This window comes from Sprattus sprattus, assembly GCF_963457725.1.
Source record: "Sprattus sprattus genome assembly, chromosome: 5".
Taxonomy (NCBI): domain Eukaryota; kingdom Metazoa; phylum Chordata; class Actinopteri; order Clupeiformes; family Clupeidae; genus Sprattus; species Sprattus sprattus.
Genome location: NC_137924.1, coordinates 35673505 through 35690331, shown reverse-complemented (window position 1 = coordinate 35690331; position 16827 = coordinate 35673505). Strand labels below are relative to the sequence as shown.

General features: G+C 47.0%; 1 protein-coding gene across 4 annotated transcripts in view; it reads right to left on the bottom strand.

Annotated features, from left to right (window-relative positions):
* Positions 1-16827, bottom strand: part of exoc6b (exocyst complex component 6B) — an 82861-nt gene that overhangs the window by 43717 nt on the left and 22317 nt on the right. For all 4 annotated transcript variants that reach the window (XM_080839979.1, XM_080839980.1, XM_080839981.1 and 1 more), the window contains exons 7-10: positions 12269-12445; positions 9374-9442; positions 1411-1494; positions 1093-1139 (exon numbers count right to left, since the gene is read on the bottom strand). In XM_080839979.1, coding sequence (XP_080696105.1) covers positions 1093-1139; positions 1411-1494; positions 9374-9442; positions 12269-12445 — 377 coding nt within the window. The remainder of the gene's footprint in view (positions 1-1092; positions 1140-1410; positions 1495-9373; positions 9443-12268; positions 12446-16827) is intronic.

Here is a 16827-nt window from a genome sequence, read left to right as displayed (position 1 = left end):
GGGCAGGGCACTGCCATGGGAGTGTTTGCAGAGCAGCCTGCACCAGATGTGGGACATTCCCGCCATTCTCATCCAGACAGTCAGAAAAACACAGAGCTGCCATGTCCCATCCCACTGACTGTAAATCCACACGGAGCCCCTCGCTCTGACAGGCCGGATGAGGAGCGTCAGGGGAAGAGTTTTTGCAGGATGACGAGGGGACTATTTGACAAGGGAGCCTTTCGGATCTCAATGGTTTCTGGAAATAAAGTGATTTCACATGCTACCTTTCCTACGATTGAAAAAAGAGCAGCCAGTGCTTTCGACTCCATGTTAAACCCTCAGAGAGAGACTGCTTCTCCATTGTGTTTGTGGGAGTCAAAATGGCAGACTGGCAGATCCTCTCAACAGACCTTAGAAGTCATGGAGATCTTAGCACTGGACACCTTCAGACTGCTACCCATAGTTGACAGTGTCTAAAATATGTACAACCATCTATGTCACATTTATGCAGGGGGTTTTGGAACCATTTAAATATCATAGACTCCCCTAGCAAAGATGTTAAGTGAGTATTTTGACACCACGTCTCACCTCACAAACTTCCAACATGAACCTTTTCAGGAGGCATCATCAACCCAGTGGGTTAAGAATGTTGGGGAATGAATAATTTTTGGGTCCATAGACTTATAATGTGGAATTTTAGAATCGTACATTGTTGATGCAAGTTATTTAAAATATATATATTATTACATCAAAATGTTCAAATCTCAAGCTGAAGTGTTAATTTGCGCACATTGATCCTCAATGATAAAATAAATTGTCAGATGTTCTCTTGGAAGGCATATTCTGACAATATTTAGTGTTTTGGCACTATATGATACAGCATGACAGACATAGTCAAATAAAATATAAATAAATACTTATTTATCCCAAAAGAAATGTAGGATATTTAGAATTTGAGATTATAGATATATATGTAAAAAAAAACTACTCTCCTCTCATTTTTGCTAGTCTTAAACTAAATGATAATCCGGGATAGAATTGAGTTGAGATGGATGTGATGTGATGTGTTGTGTTCAGCTGAGGAGGAATGAGAGAAGAATGGAAACATACCCCACTATTTGATTGAAGTACCTCCTGTATCCCTCCAGGGTCTCGTGCTGGGGATCACACACACAGAAAGAGCATAGACACATCTAATGGCAGCAGACTACAGTACAGCATGGCCAGAGCCTAGTAATAATCACTCATATTTGTACCTCACCTTCACAAGTGTGTGTGTGCCTGTGTCTCTGTGTGTGTGTGTGTGTGTGTCTCTGTGGGTATCTGTGAGTGTATGAGTAGAGCTTTGTGTGTTTGTGTGATAGTGGAGTGTAATTTTGTATCACATCTTCAGACAGACTGAGTTGACTGTTAAAGCTTGATCCGTACCATGTTGGAGTGTGGCTGGAGCACTAGCCGTGCCTGTTTCCTCCGCTGCTTCCTGTAGTAGTTCTCAAACGTGTCCCTCGCACCCTGGGAGACACAGGACAGTTTCAGGACAGACAGGGAGAGACACAGGACAGTTTCAGGACAGACAGGGAGAGACACAGGACAGTTTCAGGACAGACAGGGAGAGACACAGGACAGACAGGCAGAGAGACACAGGACAGACAGGGAGGGACACAGGACAGTTCCAGGACAGACAGGTCTCAATGGTTGAATGTGAAGGAACCCCAGCACATCCAACTTTCCCTGGGCAACCTTTGGGATTTCCAGAATTGCCTCATTCTAAGGAATTGTCACCAGCATATGCTATCTAGTGTGTGAGTGTGAGTGTGAGTGTGAGTGTGAGTGTGAGAGAGAGAGAGAGAGAGAGAGAGAGAGAACAAAATCATCATAGGGCACAACTGAATATGACTACAGCTCTTTGCTTAAACTTTTGACACACACATGGCAAGACACATAGTGTGTGTGTGTGTGTGTGTGTGTGTATGGGTGTGTTTGTGTGTGTGTGAGCAGGGGTGGACAGCAACTAAGTAAATTTACTTGAGCACTGCTATGGGGCATGCATCCGCGTCAAAGTAAACCGTTTTTTTTTTGTTTTGTTGCCAGCTCTGTCTGACAGGTTCATAATGTAATTACAAGTGTCTGACTCATGGAAAGGATCCCTACAGAAGGACACCGGTCTCACAGAACAAAACTGAAACGTAAGCAACAGAAACTGTAGCTCTTTACAGTCAAGCAGACACAGGTCTATCACTGTAGGAATCTTTTACAGTAAACAGACACAGGTCTTTCCTTTCCATGTTGTCAGACACTTATAACAGCATTAAGAGCCTTTCAGCAGTGAAAACAATCAGTTTACTTTGTTGCAGACGCTTGAACCCTGGGAGTACATTTTATAAGCTTTGCGGTTGCTGGTTACAGTGTTCCAACTCAATACTGGACAGTTTTAGATGAATCGCCATTAATTATCCTTAGTAAAAGTTTGACCGAAAAAATATAAAAAAATAGGGCCCAGGTAAAAGAAAAAAAAAAGTTTCCCTTTAATGATTTTTAAAAGCAAGTACTCCAGTACTTTAACTCAAGTAAAAACCTTCCCTTGTATTAGAGTAATATTTAACCAGGAGTATCTATGCTTGGCCTCAAGTAATGGAGTTGTGAGCATATGTTCTCTTGTATGTTGATCTTGTGTCCTTTTTCAAAGCCCCTCTCTTAAGGCTCAGGCCAGGCCCTCAGGTACAACAGAACAGCAGACGGAGTGGAATCACAGAGCCTACTGGGACTGCAAGCTGTCTGAGACCCAACAGAGAGCTCCGTGTGCTCCACTCCACTCCCCCTCCCCTCCCCCTCAATGCCGGCGCTGTTCCTTATCGGAACACGCCTCTTCAGAAAGAGCCCTGCTTCCATCACCACAGGACCTCCAGAGCAGGGCAGCGAGACACAGGGGCAGAAAGTCAAATGGAAAGGGGTGAGAAGAAAAGCTCAAACAGTACTCACTCTGTGGCCATGAAGCCTTACCACATCCGGGTAGAGGGCCTCCGAGAAGTGAGGCCTATCTCCCAGCCAGACCAGGTTCCTCCACTGGCACCACCCCAGAGATAAGACTCCTGGAGCTGGGGAGATGTTATCCCACAAAGGGCCCCCTCACATCCAGCCAAAGTGGAGCCGTTCAGAGCGAGGGTCACCAGCCACCCCTGCCACCCCGTGGAGCTGGCCGGGAATATGAGTGCCACTGACTTTCCAGTGACGACTGATTGACAACTGGTTGAAAGGACTTGCCACAGTGGCATTGTGGTGGGAGAGTGGTATTCTTTCAAGGGTCCCATTATATGGGGGGGAAATAAACATTTTAATAAGAGACAAAAAAATCCAAGACAAGCCCAAGGCCACATGTGTGGGACAGATCTCACTGGAGTTCTGTCCACGCGTAAACAATGACAAACTCTCTCTATTGACAGAAGGGTTTGGAAGGTACAAACAGTGGCTCTTCATATACAATGGCAAATCCCACTGAGAGGTTCAAAAAACACACACACACACAAAAAAACACACACACACACACACACACACACACACACACACACACACACACACACACACACACACACACAGTATCACCGAACATTAGGGTTCAACTTTGACCTTCCACATTTAGTCTGGGCACTTCCTGCTGTGAAGGAGGTCTGCTTCCTGCCCGATAGACTTGCGCTCTGAGGACCAGAAACCGCGCACCTAGGTCACCGCCACACCAACAGGCAACCCAAGACCAACCCTCCCCCTATGGGGACAGGAGGGGGCCGGGTGGAGAAGGTGAGATTAAAAAACAGCCGACCTCCCTTGAGTCCCCCCCCCCCCCCCCCCCCCCCTCCTTCCCCCCATTTTTTCCCTTTCATTCCTTCTCTTTCCCTCCCCTCCTCTCTGCACAGAACCAGGAGGTGGAGAAGGAGTCAGTTTCTTGGAGCAGAAACTGAATGACCTAAGGAGTCAAAAGAGGTAGAAACAGTACCCTGCTTTGTTCTTGCACTCTTTTTCTATGAGAAAGTGCGTGTGTGTATGTGTCTGTGTCTGTACATGAGAGAGAGAGAGAGAGAGAGAGAGAGAGAGAGAGGGAGAGAGAGAGGGAGAGAGAGAGAGGAGAGAGAGAGTGCAGGAGGGGGTGAATTTACGGCGACACCTCCAGGCATAACCCTACTTCATCTCTTTCCAGTTCAGCAGAGGTCACGTCAGCAGTGCGGACAGGCAGAACACTCTGCTCCATAAACATCCTCGCACCTCCTGGCTGCCTCCTCGCCCTCTTCCAGACGCCCCTCACTCGCCCTCTCCCTGTCTCACCTCCATCAGGCGCTCCCTCGCTGCCTAAACACCAGATCACGGCCCCCATTTCAGCCATTTTTCAGGGGAGAGTGATGAGAAAACCCAGGCCATGTATAGTCCTTGAGTAATGCACCCCTCCAAATACACACACATAGACACAGACGCACACACACATATCTATATATACTCACATCTTCACACCCTCTCCATCTAGGGTTCAGCTGGAAATGTCAGCCTTCCCCCTGTATCCAAGACAGGCAACCCTAGGCCACATGGAGCCGGTGGGGTGGATAATGTATACCTGGTGGTTGGCTGCATCCAGGCAAGACAGCACGAAACAGGGGTGCTGATCCCTGGGTCTGACTGGAAGCAGTTAGCCCCGACTGAACCGCTCTGTTTACATTGATCATAATTCTAATCAGATTTTTTGGAAGCCTGTCTGAGAGGTAGGAGGTGGTGGCAGACAAAGGCGTATTGTTCGCAGGCTGAAGTTCAACAGGGAGGAATTAAAACTGGACTGGGGGGGGGGGGAGAGTCAGAGTGGGGGCGGGGGAGCATAATGGACGAAAATCTTGATTGGGAATGAGCTTTTACATCCATGTTTAGATTTGAAATAAATGAAGCGAGACTGGAAGGAGACACTGGTGCAGGAGGCGTACTATGGGATAACCTGAATGAAGTATAGAGATGGAGAAAGGGGGCTTCCAACAATAGTCAGAGATTGGCACCAGTCACCAGTCACGCTCAATCAGGCTATGGCCACATCCGCCATCTTGGCTCTGAAGTTCTCCCTGATGGCTCAGGCCTCCTGTTTCCCCCCAAGCCCAGCCAGGCAGCACTCTATCAAAGAGAGGTCAAGAGTACATGGGTGTGTTTATCACCTCTGGATGCACTTAAAAGGGAATAACAACAGCACTTTTAAGAGATGAGGTAAGGTTAAAAAACAAAAGACGTTAAAAAATGAGGGAAAGAAACAACGGTGGGAAAAGCGATGGAATGAGACAAAGCCAAACAAACATGGAAGTCACAAAAAACAAAAACAAACAATGAGGGCTGACCCGATACCACGAGCCGGAGCGTTGAAGAAGTCACGCTTGTCAACACCTTGGGAACGCCGGCCTGAGCCCTTCTTCTGCGTTTCCTCCAGCCAGATCCCAAGCTTGCCTCCCCCCTCCCCCCACCTCTGTGACCTGCCCCAACACTGGCTCACCGAGGGCAGCTGGAGGTCACTCACTCGGTCTCCACAAACACCCCCAACTTCACCTGGTTCATCAGCGGCCTGGGTCCACACGCACACCCAACCTCTGTTCCTTCCACCAGTTTCTTGTTCTCACCCCAACCTCTGTGGTTTCACCCTAAACACCCCCCATCAGAGTGCCATGGCCATGGCCAGGTCACAACCCTACTCCTGCCATGGTCAGGGAGAAAGAGCAGAGGAGACGCAGGCGCTCCCCTATCCCCACACCCCCCCTCAGCTTCCTCTCACGGGACCCCCAGCCAGCATATCAGAGCACATTAGCACACTTATCTCACATCATATACATCCATAGTATCATCTCCATCTACAGAACAAATATACAGCAAATATACGGCTCCCTCCCTCTCTGTCCCCCTCCCTCCTTCTCAGCCTCCCTCCCTCTCTCTTTCTCAGCCTCTCTGCTTCAACTCCTTGACTATCTCATCATCTCCCTTCAGTTGTGACTTCTTCTTCATCTGTACCTTTAATGTTGCCACTCTGTTGAAGTTAATTACTATCTAAACATACACAATCTCTTCCTGCCCCACTACTGACGATCCATACGATGAAGTGTGTATGGGAAAGTCTCACTGGGTACATCCAGCAGACAACACTAACCCCACGTCCACACACACACTCCAGCCCTCCAGAAGGAGCTGTGTTTCCAAGGACTCACAGGGGGTGAGCGGAGGGTCATGACCAGTGCCGAGGGAAGGAAACACATAAACTACAACATTCCCTACAGAGAAAAGAGAAAAAACAAAACCCTTGCCTATCGAGAGACGCGATATACTCCTTAAGTTTGTTTACCTTCTCCTTTTCCCCCTTTCCCTTTCACGACAGCCATGGGATAACCCCATCCTGCCCCTTCACCTCGCAACCAACCACTTCACCTTTTGACACCGTGTGTGTGTGTGTGTGTGTGTGTGTGTATATCTGTGTGTGTGTGTGTGTGTGTGTGTGTGTGTGTGTATCTGTGTATGTTCCTCCACATTTCCTCTCTTTCCACACTCCATCGTGTTCCACTCTCACTTATACATGCTCAGGGAGCAGGCAGCGAAAATGTATCCCTGTGTGTCTGTGTGTGTGTGTGTGTCTGTGTGTGTGTGTCTGTGTGTGTGTGTCTGTGTGTGTGTGTCTGTGTGTGTGTGTCTGTGTCTGTGTGTGTCTGTGTCTGTGTGTCTGTGTCTGTGTGTCTGTGTGTGTCTGTGTGTGTCTGTGTGTGTGTGTGTGTCTGTGTGTGTGTGTGTGTCTGTGTGTGTGTGTGTGTGTCTGTGTGTGTGTGTCTGTGTGTGTGTGTCTGTGTGTGTGTGTGTGTCTGTGTGTGTGTGTCTGTGTGTGTGTGTCTGTGTGTGTGTGTCTGTGTGTGTGTGTCTGTGTGTGTGTGTCTGTGTGTGTGTGTGTGTGTCTGTGTCTGTGTGTGTGTGTCTGTGTGTGTGTGTCTGTGTCTGTGTGTGTGTCTGTGTCTGTGTCTGTGTGTGTGTCTGTGTCTGTGTCTGTGTCTGTGTCTGTGTCTGTGTGTGTGTCTGTGTCTGTGTGTGTGTCTGTGTCTGTGTCTGTGTCTGTGTCTGTGTGTGTGTGTCTGTGTGTGTGTGTCTGTGTGTGTGTGTCTGTGTGTGAGTGTCTGTGTGTGAGTGTCTGTGTGTGTGTGTCTGTGTGTGTGTGTGTGTGTGTGTGTGTGTACATCAGTGTTGTTCATTGATCACGTTCATTTTTACGAGAACGATGAACTGAACACAACCTAATTAGAAATAATGAATTTGAACGGTGAACACGTTCATATTATCTGGGTCCGGTGCAACTGAGGTCTAGCTAAAACGTTACGGAATGTTTTCCTTCTACTGAGGAGAGACGATGTTTAAATCAAATGCTTGCAACCTGTCATTGCTCAGTACCTGTTAAAAAGGCCATAGTAATTATTTTGTTAAGTTGCCAAGACAGAGCATGTTTAGGTAAATGACCATATTTGGTAATTGCGTTAGTCATGTGATAGTGTTTTGATTTCTCTTCATGGCTTATTTAGATGGAGTGGCAGTTAACATCGGGAATATTTTCACATAATTGAACGTTGCACTTTGTTGAAGTTTTGTGCGTCCATGTAGCCTATACGTAAGTTTGACTTTGTAGCCTTGTCATTACGTGTTTGTTATAGTTTAGCTTGCTCATAATTGTTACGAGCACTGTCACTTAATTAATAAGCAGGATGGTACTGTTCGTGAAGTCGCTTATCATAAACTGCTAATGTATAAATACGAGTGTTACAGGATTTACCTTTGCTAACTTTTGAGCTGTCATTCATTTAGTGTACATGCTCTTGTCTATCTTAGATTAAGCCAGTCGCATATCATTGCTTAAGAGGTTTGCATTCTTACCGTTAGTTCCCTGTATAATTCATTATTTAAATGGTAGCCTACACGGGCTGTGTATCTGATAAAGTTTCCGACAGTAAAAATCGCACCTTTCTGTGCAAACTATGTCCTCCTGGAAAATTAGCAATAATTTAAATAAATTAAAATGAACTGAACTGAACTGAACTGAACTATGAACGAGTTCAGAATTGAAATGGTGAACTATGAACGTGAACGATTCATATTTACTTGTATGAACTGAACGTTGAACGAGTTCATGTGAGGTGTAAACGTGCACAACACTGGTGTACATAGGCATGCATGTGTCATGTGCCACAGACAGAAATAAAGGGCCTTGTGAAAATGACAGCACTCTCCCCTCCAGGACTGTGAGACTCTGAAAGGCCAAAGGGTGATATTCAAATCCTCCTCACCCTGGGCTGTGCTCGGAGCCCAGTGTTCCCCTGGAGGAGAGGGCTGAGCCCAGTGTTCCCCTGGAGGAGAGGGCTGTGCTCGGAGCCCAGTGTTCCCCTGGAGGAGAGGGCTGTGCTCGGAGCCCAGTGTTCCCCTGGAGGAGAGGGCTGAGCCCAGTGTTCCCCTGGAGGAGAGGGCTGTTCTCCTGGAGGAGAGGGCTGTTCCCCTGGAGGAGAGGGCTGAGCCCAGTGTTCCCCTGGAGGAGAGGGCTGTTCCCCTGGAGGAGAGGGCTGATCCCCTGGAGGAGAGGGCTGATCCCCTGGAGGAGAGGGCTGTGCTCGGAGCCCAGTGTTCCCCCGTCCGCTGCTCTGTGTGCCTTCACTGTGTGCCCAAAGCCCTTGGTTTATTTGGTTAGGCTGACTCACAAAAACTCTTGTGGACCAAGTGGTAGGAGGAGAGGGGGTGGTGAAGGGCATGTGCATGACTGAGAGAGAGAGACAGAATGGGAGAGGGAGAGAGAGAGAGAGAGAGAGAGAGACAGAGAGACAGAGAGACAGAGAGACAGAGAGACAGAGAGAAACAGAATTGGAGAGGGAGAGGGAGAGAGAGAGGGAGAGAGACACATAGAGAGGGAGGGGGAGAGAGAGGACATTGTGGGTTGCTAATTGGGAGCTTGATTATAACCGCTGTGGAACAACTTGTGAAAACACATGCAGGTCCCTAATACATGGAGTCCAGTGAAACACAACACATACACAGTCCAGATTCCCATATCTGTAGAATGGAGGGCATCCAGAGAGAGAGACTCTTATCAGCATAAAAAACAGTCAGTGGTGTGGTGTTAAGCCTGATTTATGCTCAGAGACGCAAGCGCAAGCGCAGGCGCAAGAAGCCCTTGCGTGCCCCTTGCGCGTCTTTTCACGTCTTGCGTGCGTTGGCCGATTTTTCTAGACTTGCGCCATTTTACGTGTTGCGTCTAAAAACTGAGTATATCTCAGCCTTTAGGCCTTCATTTGTACCGGGTGGGGAGGAGGATGAGAGGAGGGAGGAGAGAGAGGAGTGGGGAGAGAGGAGAGAGAGGAGACAGGAAACTTACCAGGACTGTGTAAATGTGCAGACAGCGGTAGACAGGAGAGTAGTCAACTAGTTCCTGCGCACCAGGCACCTGCAGAGAGAGAGACACAGAGAGAGAGAAAGAGAAAGAGAGAGAGAGAGAGAGAGAGAGAGAAAGAGAGAGAGAGAGAGAGAGAGAGAGAGAGAGAGAGAGAGAGAGAGAGAGAGAGAGACACACACACACACAGAGAGAGAAGAGACAGAGAGGGAGAGAGAGAGGGAGACACACACAAAATATTTCAAGGCATCGTTAGAGGGCACAACTGAATATGACTACAGCTCCGTAAACATTGCTTGAAACCTTTTAAACACACACACAGAGACACACAAACACACACACACACACACACACACACACACACACACACACACACACACACACACACACACACACACACACACACACACTCACAAACACACACACACACCATCTGAAACCTGTTCCATCCTTCTTTGGAATGCTGCTTTTCCCCAGAGCTGTGTGGCTAAACAATGCCAGCTTTCATCTCTCTCCCACGGAACTACCAGGAACACTCAACTCAACATAGAAAACAAACACAACGCAAAACACAGCACCGGCAGCCATCAAAGAGCGCAGAGAGGAAGAGCAATGTAAAACAATGGTGTGCAGCAAACAAACAGGCCTGTAGAGTCTTGTACCGAGCCACATTGAAATGCTCCCTTGGCACAGCAGGCTAAAGCTCACATTGAGTCGGGGACCAGGAAAGGAAAGGCCAAAGGAGTCATGGTCGGGTGGCACCATGCACTGGCACGCTGGGACGACCTGGCCTGGACAGGATATGGGACATGGTGCTGAGAGATGGGCAGAGTAGACGGAGTTGGCACGTCCCCGCACAGGAAAGGCGGCGATGGTGACGCATGTACTGGGGTGAGACCGAGGTGGTGAGGGGAGGACAGGAGAAGGTCAAGAACCGGTCCCAAGGTCAAGTCAACACGTCTCTTAAAAGCATCTGTGTTGTGTTGCACCAGAAGGGAACTGCAGTTCTGAAGTTTGAGGAGGGCTGGTCTTTTGCAGGCCTAGTGGTCAAACACGGAACTGAGGGTCAACACCACCATGGGCCCATGTTGGTGGAAGAGAAAATGTCCCATGGAAGTGCCTGCTATAACAAAGATAGCAATATTCATTTAGAAGGGCTGTGTTTTCTTTCAAAGGCAGCAAATGCAATGAACTTCCCTTCGTTAAACAAACTGCGTCACTGAATTCTTCGAAGCGGATTAGACAGTACAGGAGACTGAGGGCACAACAGCCAGACTTCTAAGTCGACGTTAATGACATTTTAACAACTGATTCAAAAGCCCATAGGGAACAAAGAGTCATGCCTTGTCTCTATCTTCTCTAATGTCGAGGCCACTGCTCCTTTATGTGGTGAGCCTTTGAGACATCTGGGGCCTTTCTGTATGGATCTTTTCCATCATGACTTCACTTTGTTACTCCAAACCTGTTGTGGTTGTGGGTCCACATCTGCAGCTCTCCTAGAGTTCACCCTCCTTTTCTGACATGTGCAGCGTTTGGTTCCAGCCCCCTATCCAACGCATCAGTGCTGGGCATTATTAGTGCTCCTGTTGGCAAAGTGCAAATCTAACACCGGCCACATGTTGATCTATGGAATTTGCTGGTATTTCCGGTGAACTGCATGTCACCCTTACCGACAGAAACAGTGACTAATATTGTTATAAAATCACAACAGACATCAACACAAACATCAGCATCAAAAACAGCTGAAGGCTACGTGTGATATGTCACTGGAGGCAGCTGCTGCTGAGTGGAGCTGTTGGATCCACGTGACTTGGAGGCCCTCTCCTTTCCTTTCCTTTCCTCTCCTCTCCTCTCCTCTCCTCTCCTCTCCTCTCCTCTCCTCTCCTCTCCTCTCTCAGCATCATTACCTTCGGCTGTGCAGAGATCACGTTCCCCATGCGCTGCACGGCACACCCCCACCCCAGGGGAATGAGACGGCCCTAATGACACTAAACTACTGCAGAAACGAGACGATCCATTAAGAAAGGGGAAGGGCGGGGTTCGCCAGAGCAGGCCTGCTGCCAGGAGCCACAAAGACAGGAGAATGAGGGAAATCAGGAGGGGAGGGGGGATTGGGACTAAGCAGAGAGAAGAAGGAAGACAGAGAGAGAAAAAAGGAAATAGAACATAAAATGACAACAGAGACACTCGAAGGAAGCAACAGGAGAGGAAAACGGTATGAGGGGAACAGCCAAAAGTGTGGAAAAGAAAGCATCACACATACCTACTAACGGAACCACAGATAACAAGAAAAGCAGTTCACTGACAAATAGGCATGTTTACCTCCACAATCAAAAATATTAAGAAAAGAAAAGCGGCTCTGCGCATTGACCATGACCAAACGAAATATTCTCAAGCATGGAGTACATACTGTATATACCAATGTCTCCTGTTCGGTCAGACCCAAGAACTGAACATGGAACAATTTACAAACGCTTGCTCCTGTAACGTCTGGTTAAATGTTCACACCAGTGTGAACTGTATCGAATCTCTGTTGATCGAGATGTGTCAAAAAAAAAATACTCTATATAAAATAAGGATATGATAAAATGGCCACTGTCAAGCTGTTGAGATGAGGTGTTGTATGCTGAAGCAGCTCACACAGCTGTGCCTCCAAGCAACATCTGGTTCATCTTTCATCTGCGGTCCCAATTCTGGTCTGAGTCGGCCATAGGAGCCGCTGCCAGTCACTGATCAGAGCTGTAGACCCTCAGACACAATGTTTCCAGCAATCAAGCTCGAGCTGGAACACACTTCCTCAGAGATGACCCCTGGATTTGACATGGCGTCCTGAACCATCACTTGACACGTGACATGAAGGTCAGAGGTCACAGATCTCACCTCCTCTTCACCGTCGTCCTCCTCGTCCTCCACATCCAGGATGCCAGAGTCCTGCTCAGAGAGGGGGCTGCCGCTCTGGCCCTCCAGCTCGGTGCTGGGAGGCTCCTTCCGGACGCGCCTCCCACTGCCTCCTCTCTGCTGCATGCCTGCACTGTTCAAGGAGCGCTGGGTCTGGGCCTACACACACACACACACACACACACACACACACACACACACACACACACAAACACACAAACACACACACAATATTCATGAGACTGTAATGACACGTATAAAAGTTTCCCAATGAACAGGTTTATTAGCCTGAGTGCCATCCGTTTTGTACCACTGATTGCTGCCTTCTCGCTGAACAAGCGGTCTGGGATCGCTCCACACGGTTTGGTCTGGTTATGACGATATTCGGCAGAATATGGCCGAGCGCCTGGATTGGTCCCTTCCATATGCGCCCCAGCGGGAAGGCTTCTCATTATCATAAACATGGCCGACGCGGAAGCCGAAACAAGGTCTAGCTTGATCGAGCAGGCGATTTCGTCTGTTCTCGCTAATTTAGACAGAATTTCAGAACTAAAACGTGAGCAAAATGAGGCACTGAAAGCTTTTCTTTGCTCTGCTACCAAATGGTTTAAAAAGAGTTTGATTTACCAACTTGTGCCTCTCGTATGCAAGAAACTTGCCCCCGCCCAGCGCGCCCCACATGGTTCAGCTCATTACGTGACATCATAACCAGATCGAAAACGGGTGGAGCGATCCCAGACCGTTTGTTCAGCAAGGCAGCAATCAGATAATAAATAAATAAAACTTTTACATAACCTATTAACTATTTTCCTGCACAGGAGAAGAAGATGATTGTCTTCAATTCTCAGAGGAAATTATAGAAGAAAAAGAAGATTCAAGCAAAGGAGGCATTTCTGAAGCCATGTCAAAGTTCAGTGATGGTTTTGTGGCAACTGCTTTTTCTGCTCTGGATTCCTCTCCAATATTTAATTTCACTCTAAAGATTCTTCTTGCAGAAAATGTGTAACAAAACAATGGAGTTATGGGTTAGTTTGAGTGTATTTTGTAGATAACCTATATTAGTCACTAAAACACTACTCAATGAAAATAAAATGTCTTCCTGGGTATCTGAAGGAGCACCAAGTTCCCATCAGTATTAAAACTCAGACATCATGGATAGGTCCATTCTCACTGAAGGACAAAGACTTTTTGAATTAATCTTTGCAACCACCATTATCATCTCCTCAAGAGAAGGAAGATGCATTGGTTTATCCCATTCACTGGGGAGCAAAAACAAATTAAAGTTAAAGAAAGCATACCAAAAATGAGGACCTCTTTCTGAAAAGCACAAAAGAGTGAGAGAGCCTACGTCAGGCCTTATGTCTGCACCTGCGTCAGCAGCTTTTGTGCAGAGTAGGAGCGTTCATTAATTGCAGACTTAGGGGAACGTCAGGAGAACTGGAGAGCCCTGCCACTCACGTCATCACTGCGAGTGACAATGGAATCCAGGATTTTTCAGAGTGTTGCAGAGTTTTAAGCAAAAAAAAACAGAAGAGTTTGAAGTGGAGCCCTCAAACGTGAGCGTTAAAGGAGAACAGGGGTCCTCCTCCTCCTTGAAGCAACCCCTCCACACCCATACAATCCCAACCACCATGTGTGCTCATCGCGCCCGCAGCACACTGTTGTTCTATTCTTTTTCAGAGACTGCAAGTGCAATGGATCCACTTAACGGTTTTCAGGGAATAGCAGGTTGGACATCATTGGAATCTGCAGTGACGTTGAACGGGCAGAAGCAGAGGAGGACGGCGGCGTTCCCAGCGTCTCTTCCCACGCTGGGGCCTTTGTTTGGGTGGAGAGGTTCGAGGAGAACTGCCCCCCCCTCATGCCCTTCACAAAAGGTAGGAGAAGGATCAGGGAAAGGTCACTGAGTGCATCCTCAACTCCACGACCCAAGGGCAGGTACATACTAGTCAGAGTCAGTCGGGCTGAGTTGAACTTGGTTCGGCTTTAGCCTTTCAATATTGTTCTTCAGTGTTACTTTACCCTATAATAACATTTAAGGAAATCACACTGAAAACAAATATTCACCATTTGGCAACCAAATAGAGATAAGGCAGTTTGTTGAGTTCAGTGAGAATCAGTCGAAATGCTGACTGAAACCGTTACTAACCGAAGAATCAAGGTCATCTCCTTCTCACCATCAGCTGAGTTTTTACAAGTCTGAGGCACAGAATTGTGACCATTGGGTCTTTAAAGTTGTCACCACAATGTTGGCAATACTCTTAGTCATTTGTGGAGTTAAGGCAAACATACGCTATAGGGTAAAAAAGCAATCTCTAACAAACATCAAATGGATACTTCCAGCCAGTGGTGTAGTGGTCCCTGGAGAAGTAGGTATACTCTTATATTTTTTTTAAGCAGCCCATACAGAACAGGATAAACGGCCTGTTTTGAGAAGTGGGTATACGCAAAGCTGACTGAAAAATAAGTGGGTATACTCCGTATACCTGCGTATACCCTGGACTACACCACTGCTTCCAGCCAAGCCTCCCAGCAGACTTGACGGGCCCGAGTGCAAAGCTAGTCAATAGGCCCCCCTTACCGTCGTAACGTCAGGCGAAAACAACGATATTGCAATTCAACAAGACGCAGGCCAATGTACTTATGATGTACAATACACATTAAGGGTTGCTACAATATGTTGTCATGAAAACACCAATGAACATATTTCATCGATCAAACTGATTTTGGAGAAACAGTGTATAATGAGCAGATAGACAACACATGGGAAAACATTAATACAACTTCTTCAGGGGGTCATCAAACATTATTGTGAATTACGAACATTTACATGGATTTATGGGAACAGCTGCTCGACAGCGCCTCGTGTGCTGCAACCAAAACAAACTTCCTCCAACAATATCACGTAGGCCTATGTGCAAAGTAACTTATTCCTTTAAATTGAAGCGAAAAAATACATTTCAAGTAGCATTAGGCGTATTATAAAACGTAACATGCATGACATTTAGAATGGCATTCTACGGTAAGAAACAATAGCAGAGCCGTGCACAACTCGCCAAATGCTGATGTAACCAAGTGGTTATCCACAATCTGAGCTTTTGCTATCTGTTGCACTCATGACTGCTGAGAGATCGCTGCTTGAAAAGCAGGACGTGATATATAGGAGTTGACAGTATATCAGACAGTATACCAGACAGTAAACGCTATGTGATTAGCCTACTCTGGTGGGCCTCATTGCCGTTGGGCTGGGGTCAGAGACGAAGCGTTCTCCTGAACACTCTTCGCCACAAATCCAAATGAAGATAATTTTGGCAGTTTTGCCACCCTTTCATTGTCTGGGAATTCCCTGCCCCTTCACTGCATTCCATTTGTTCAGTTGGTCTGGCCAACTCTCAACGGCGCTCCACTTCAGCCACCTGATTGGACAGTCCTTTAACCAATCAGACCAACGATACTATACAACGATACAACGATCGGTAATAAAGCAAACACATATTTTTTCTGTATGAATTGTTCCAGGGCAAGTTTCTGTTCTGTTTTCAAAGAAAACTTGCCTTATCGAAGTTTTGCGGTGCTTCGGCGGCCACCATGTCCAATGTTTAAAAACTGTCCGTGCAGTAGATTTTGTAACGTAGCCGTGGTAAGTTTAAATCCGCCAATGGCGCGCCAGGTAGCCAAAAGCCAGTTTGTGATTGGCTCCAAGGATTCTGGAAATCTTGAAATGAACGGGTATGCAAACTTGGCCAGACCCAGTTCTGAGGCAAAATCAATTTGGCCGGAAGAAGTGGGGCGGGACTTCCCAGACTAACCCTTTCATCCTTCTCGTTGCGTTCATACCGCTTCCTGCAGCCACTTTTGTGTTTGAAGGGCATGGGGTAGCCTACTAATCGCTTACTCAACACGCAATGCAACAAAACACAGGATGGGAAACAATCGTAACATGTGTGGGTGGGCTGTAGAATCTTTGACAACAAAATTACCCAGACATCCTTGCTATTTTTCGATGGCAGTATTACTTAATAAAAACGAGACTCGATTCATTCAGCAAAAGGCAAATGAGGCTAAATGAATTATTTGCTGTTAAGACTGACTATTGTTAAAATGGTTATTGGGCAAGTGATAGCTCATAATTATGAATAACTGTCACCGTAATTGAGAAATGTTTGCGAATTGATGGAACTGAATCATAAACAAATTTCCAACGCGTCGAGCATGGCGGGGGGCCCGGTCAGTTCTTCAATGTCTCCCTTCTGCGTTGAGATTGAGGACGGGCCCCCTTTCACCACGGGCCCTAGTGCAGCTGCACTCCCTGCACTCCCTATAGTTACGCCACTGCATCAACATGATCTGAAATCATGATTGGTGCTACATCCAAAGACAACCTCTTTCAGCTCTGGTTTGTGGTAAATTAATTTCATGTTTACTTATATTAGAAACATTGAATTAAGAAAAGTCATGAAGATAGACTGGGTTCCAATATCCACACCTGTTGATAGCAAATGAATAGATACCAGGGGTACCTATCAGTATGTATTCAAGTG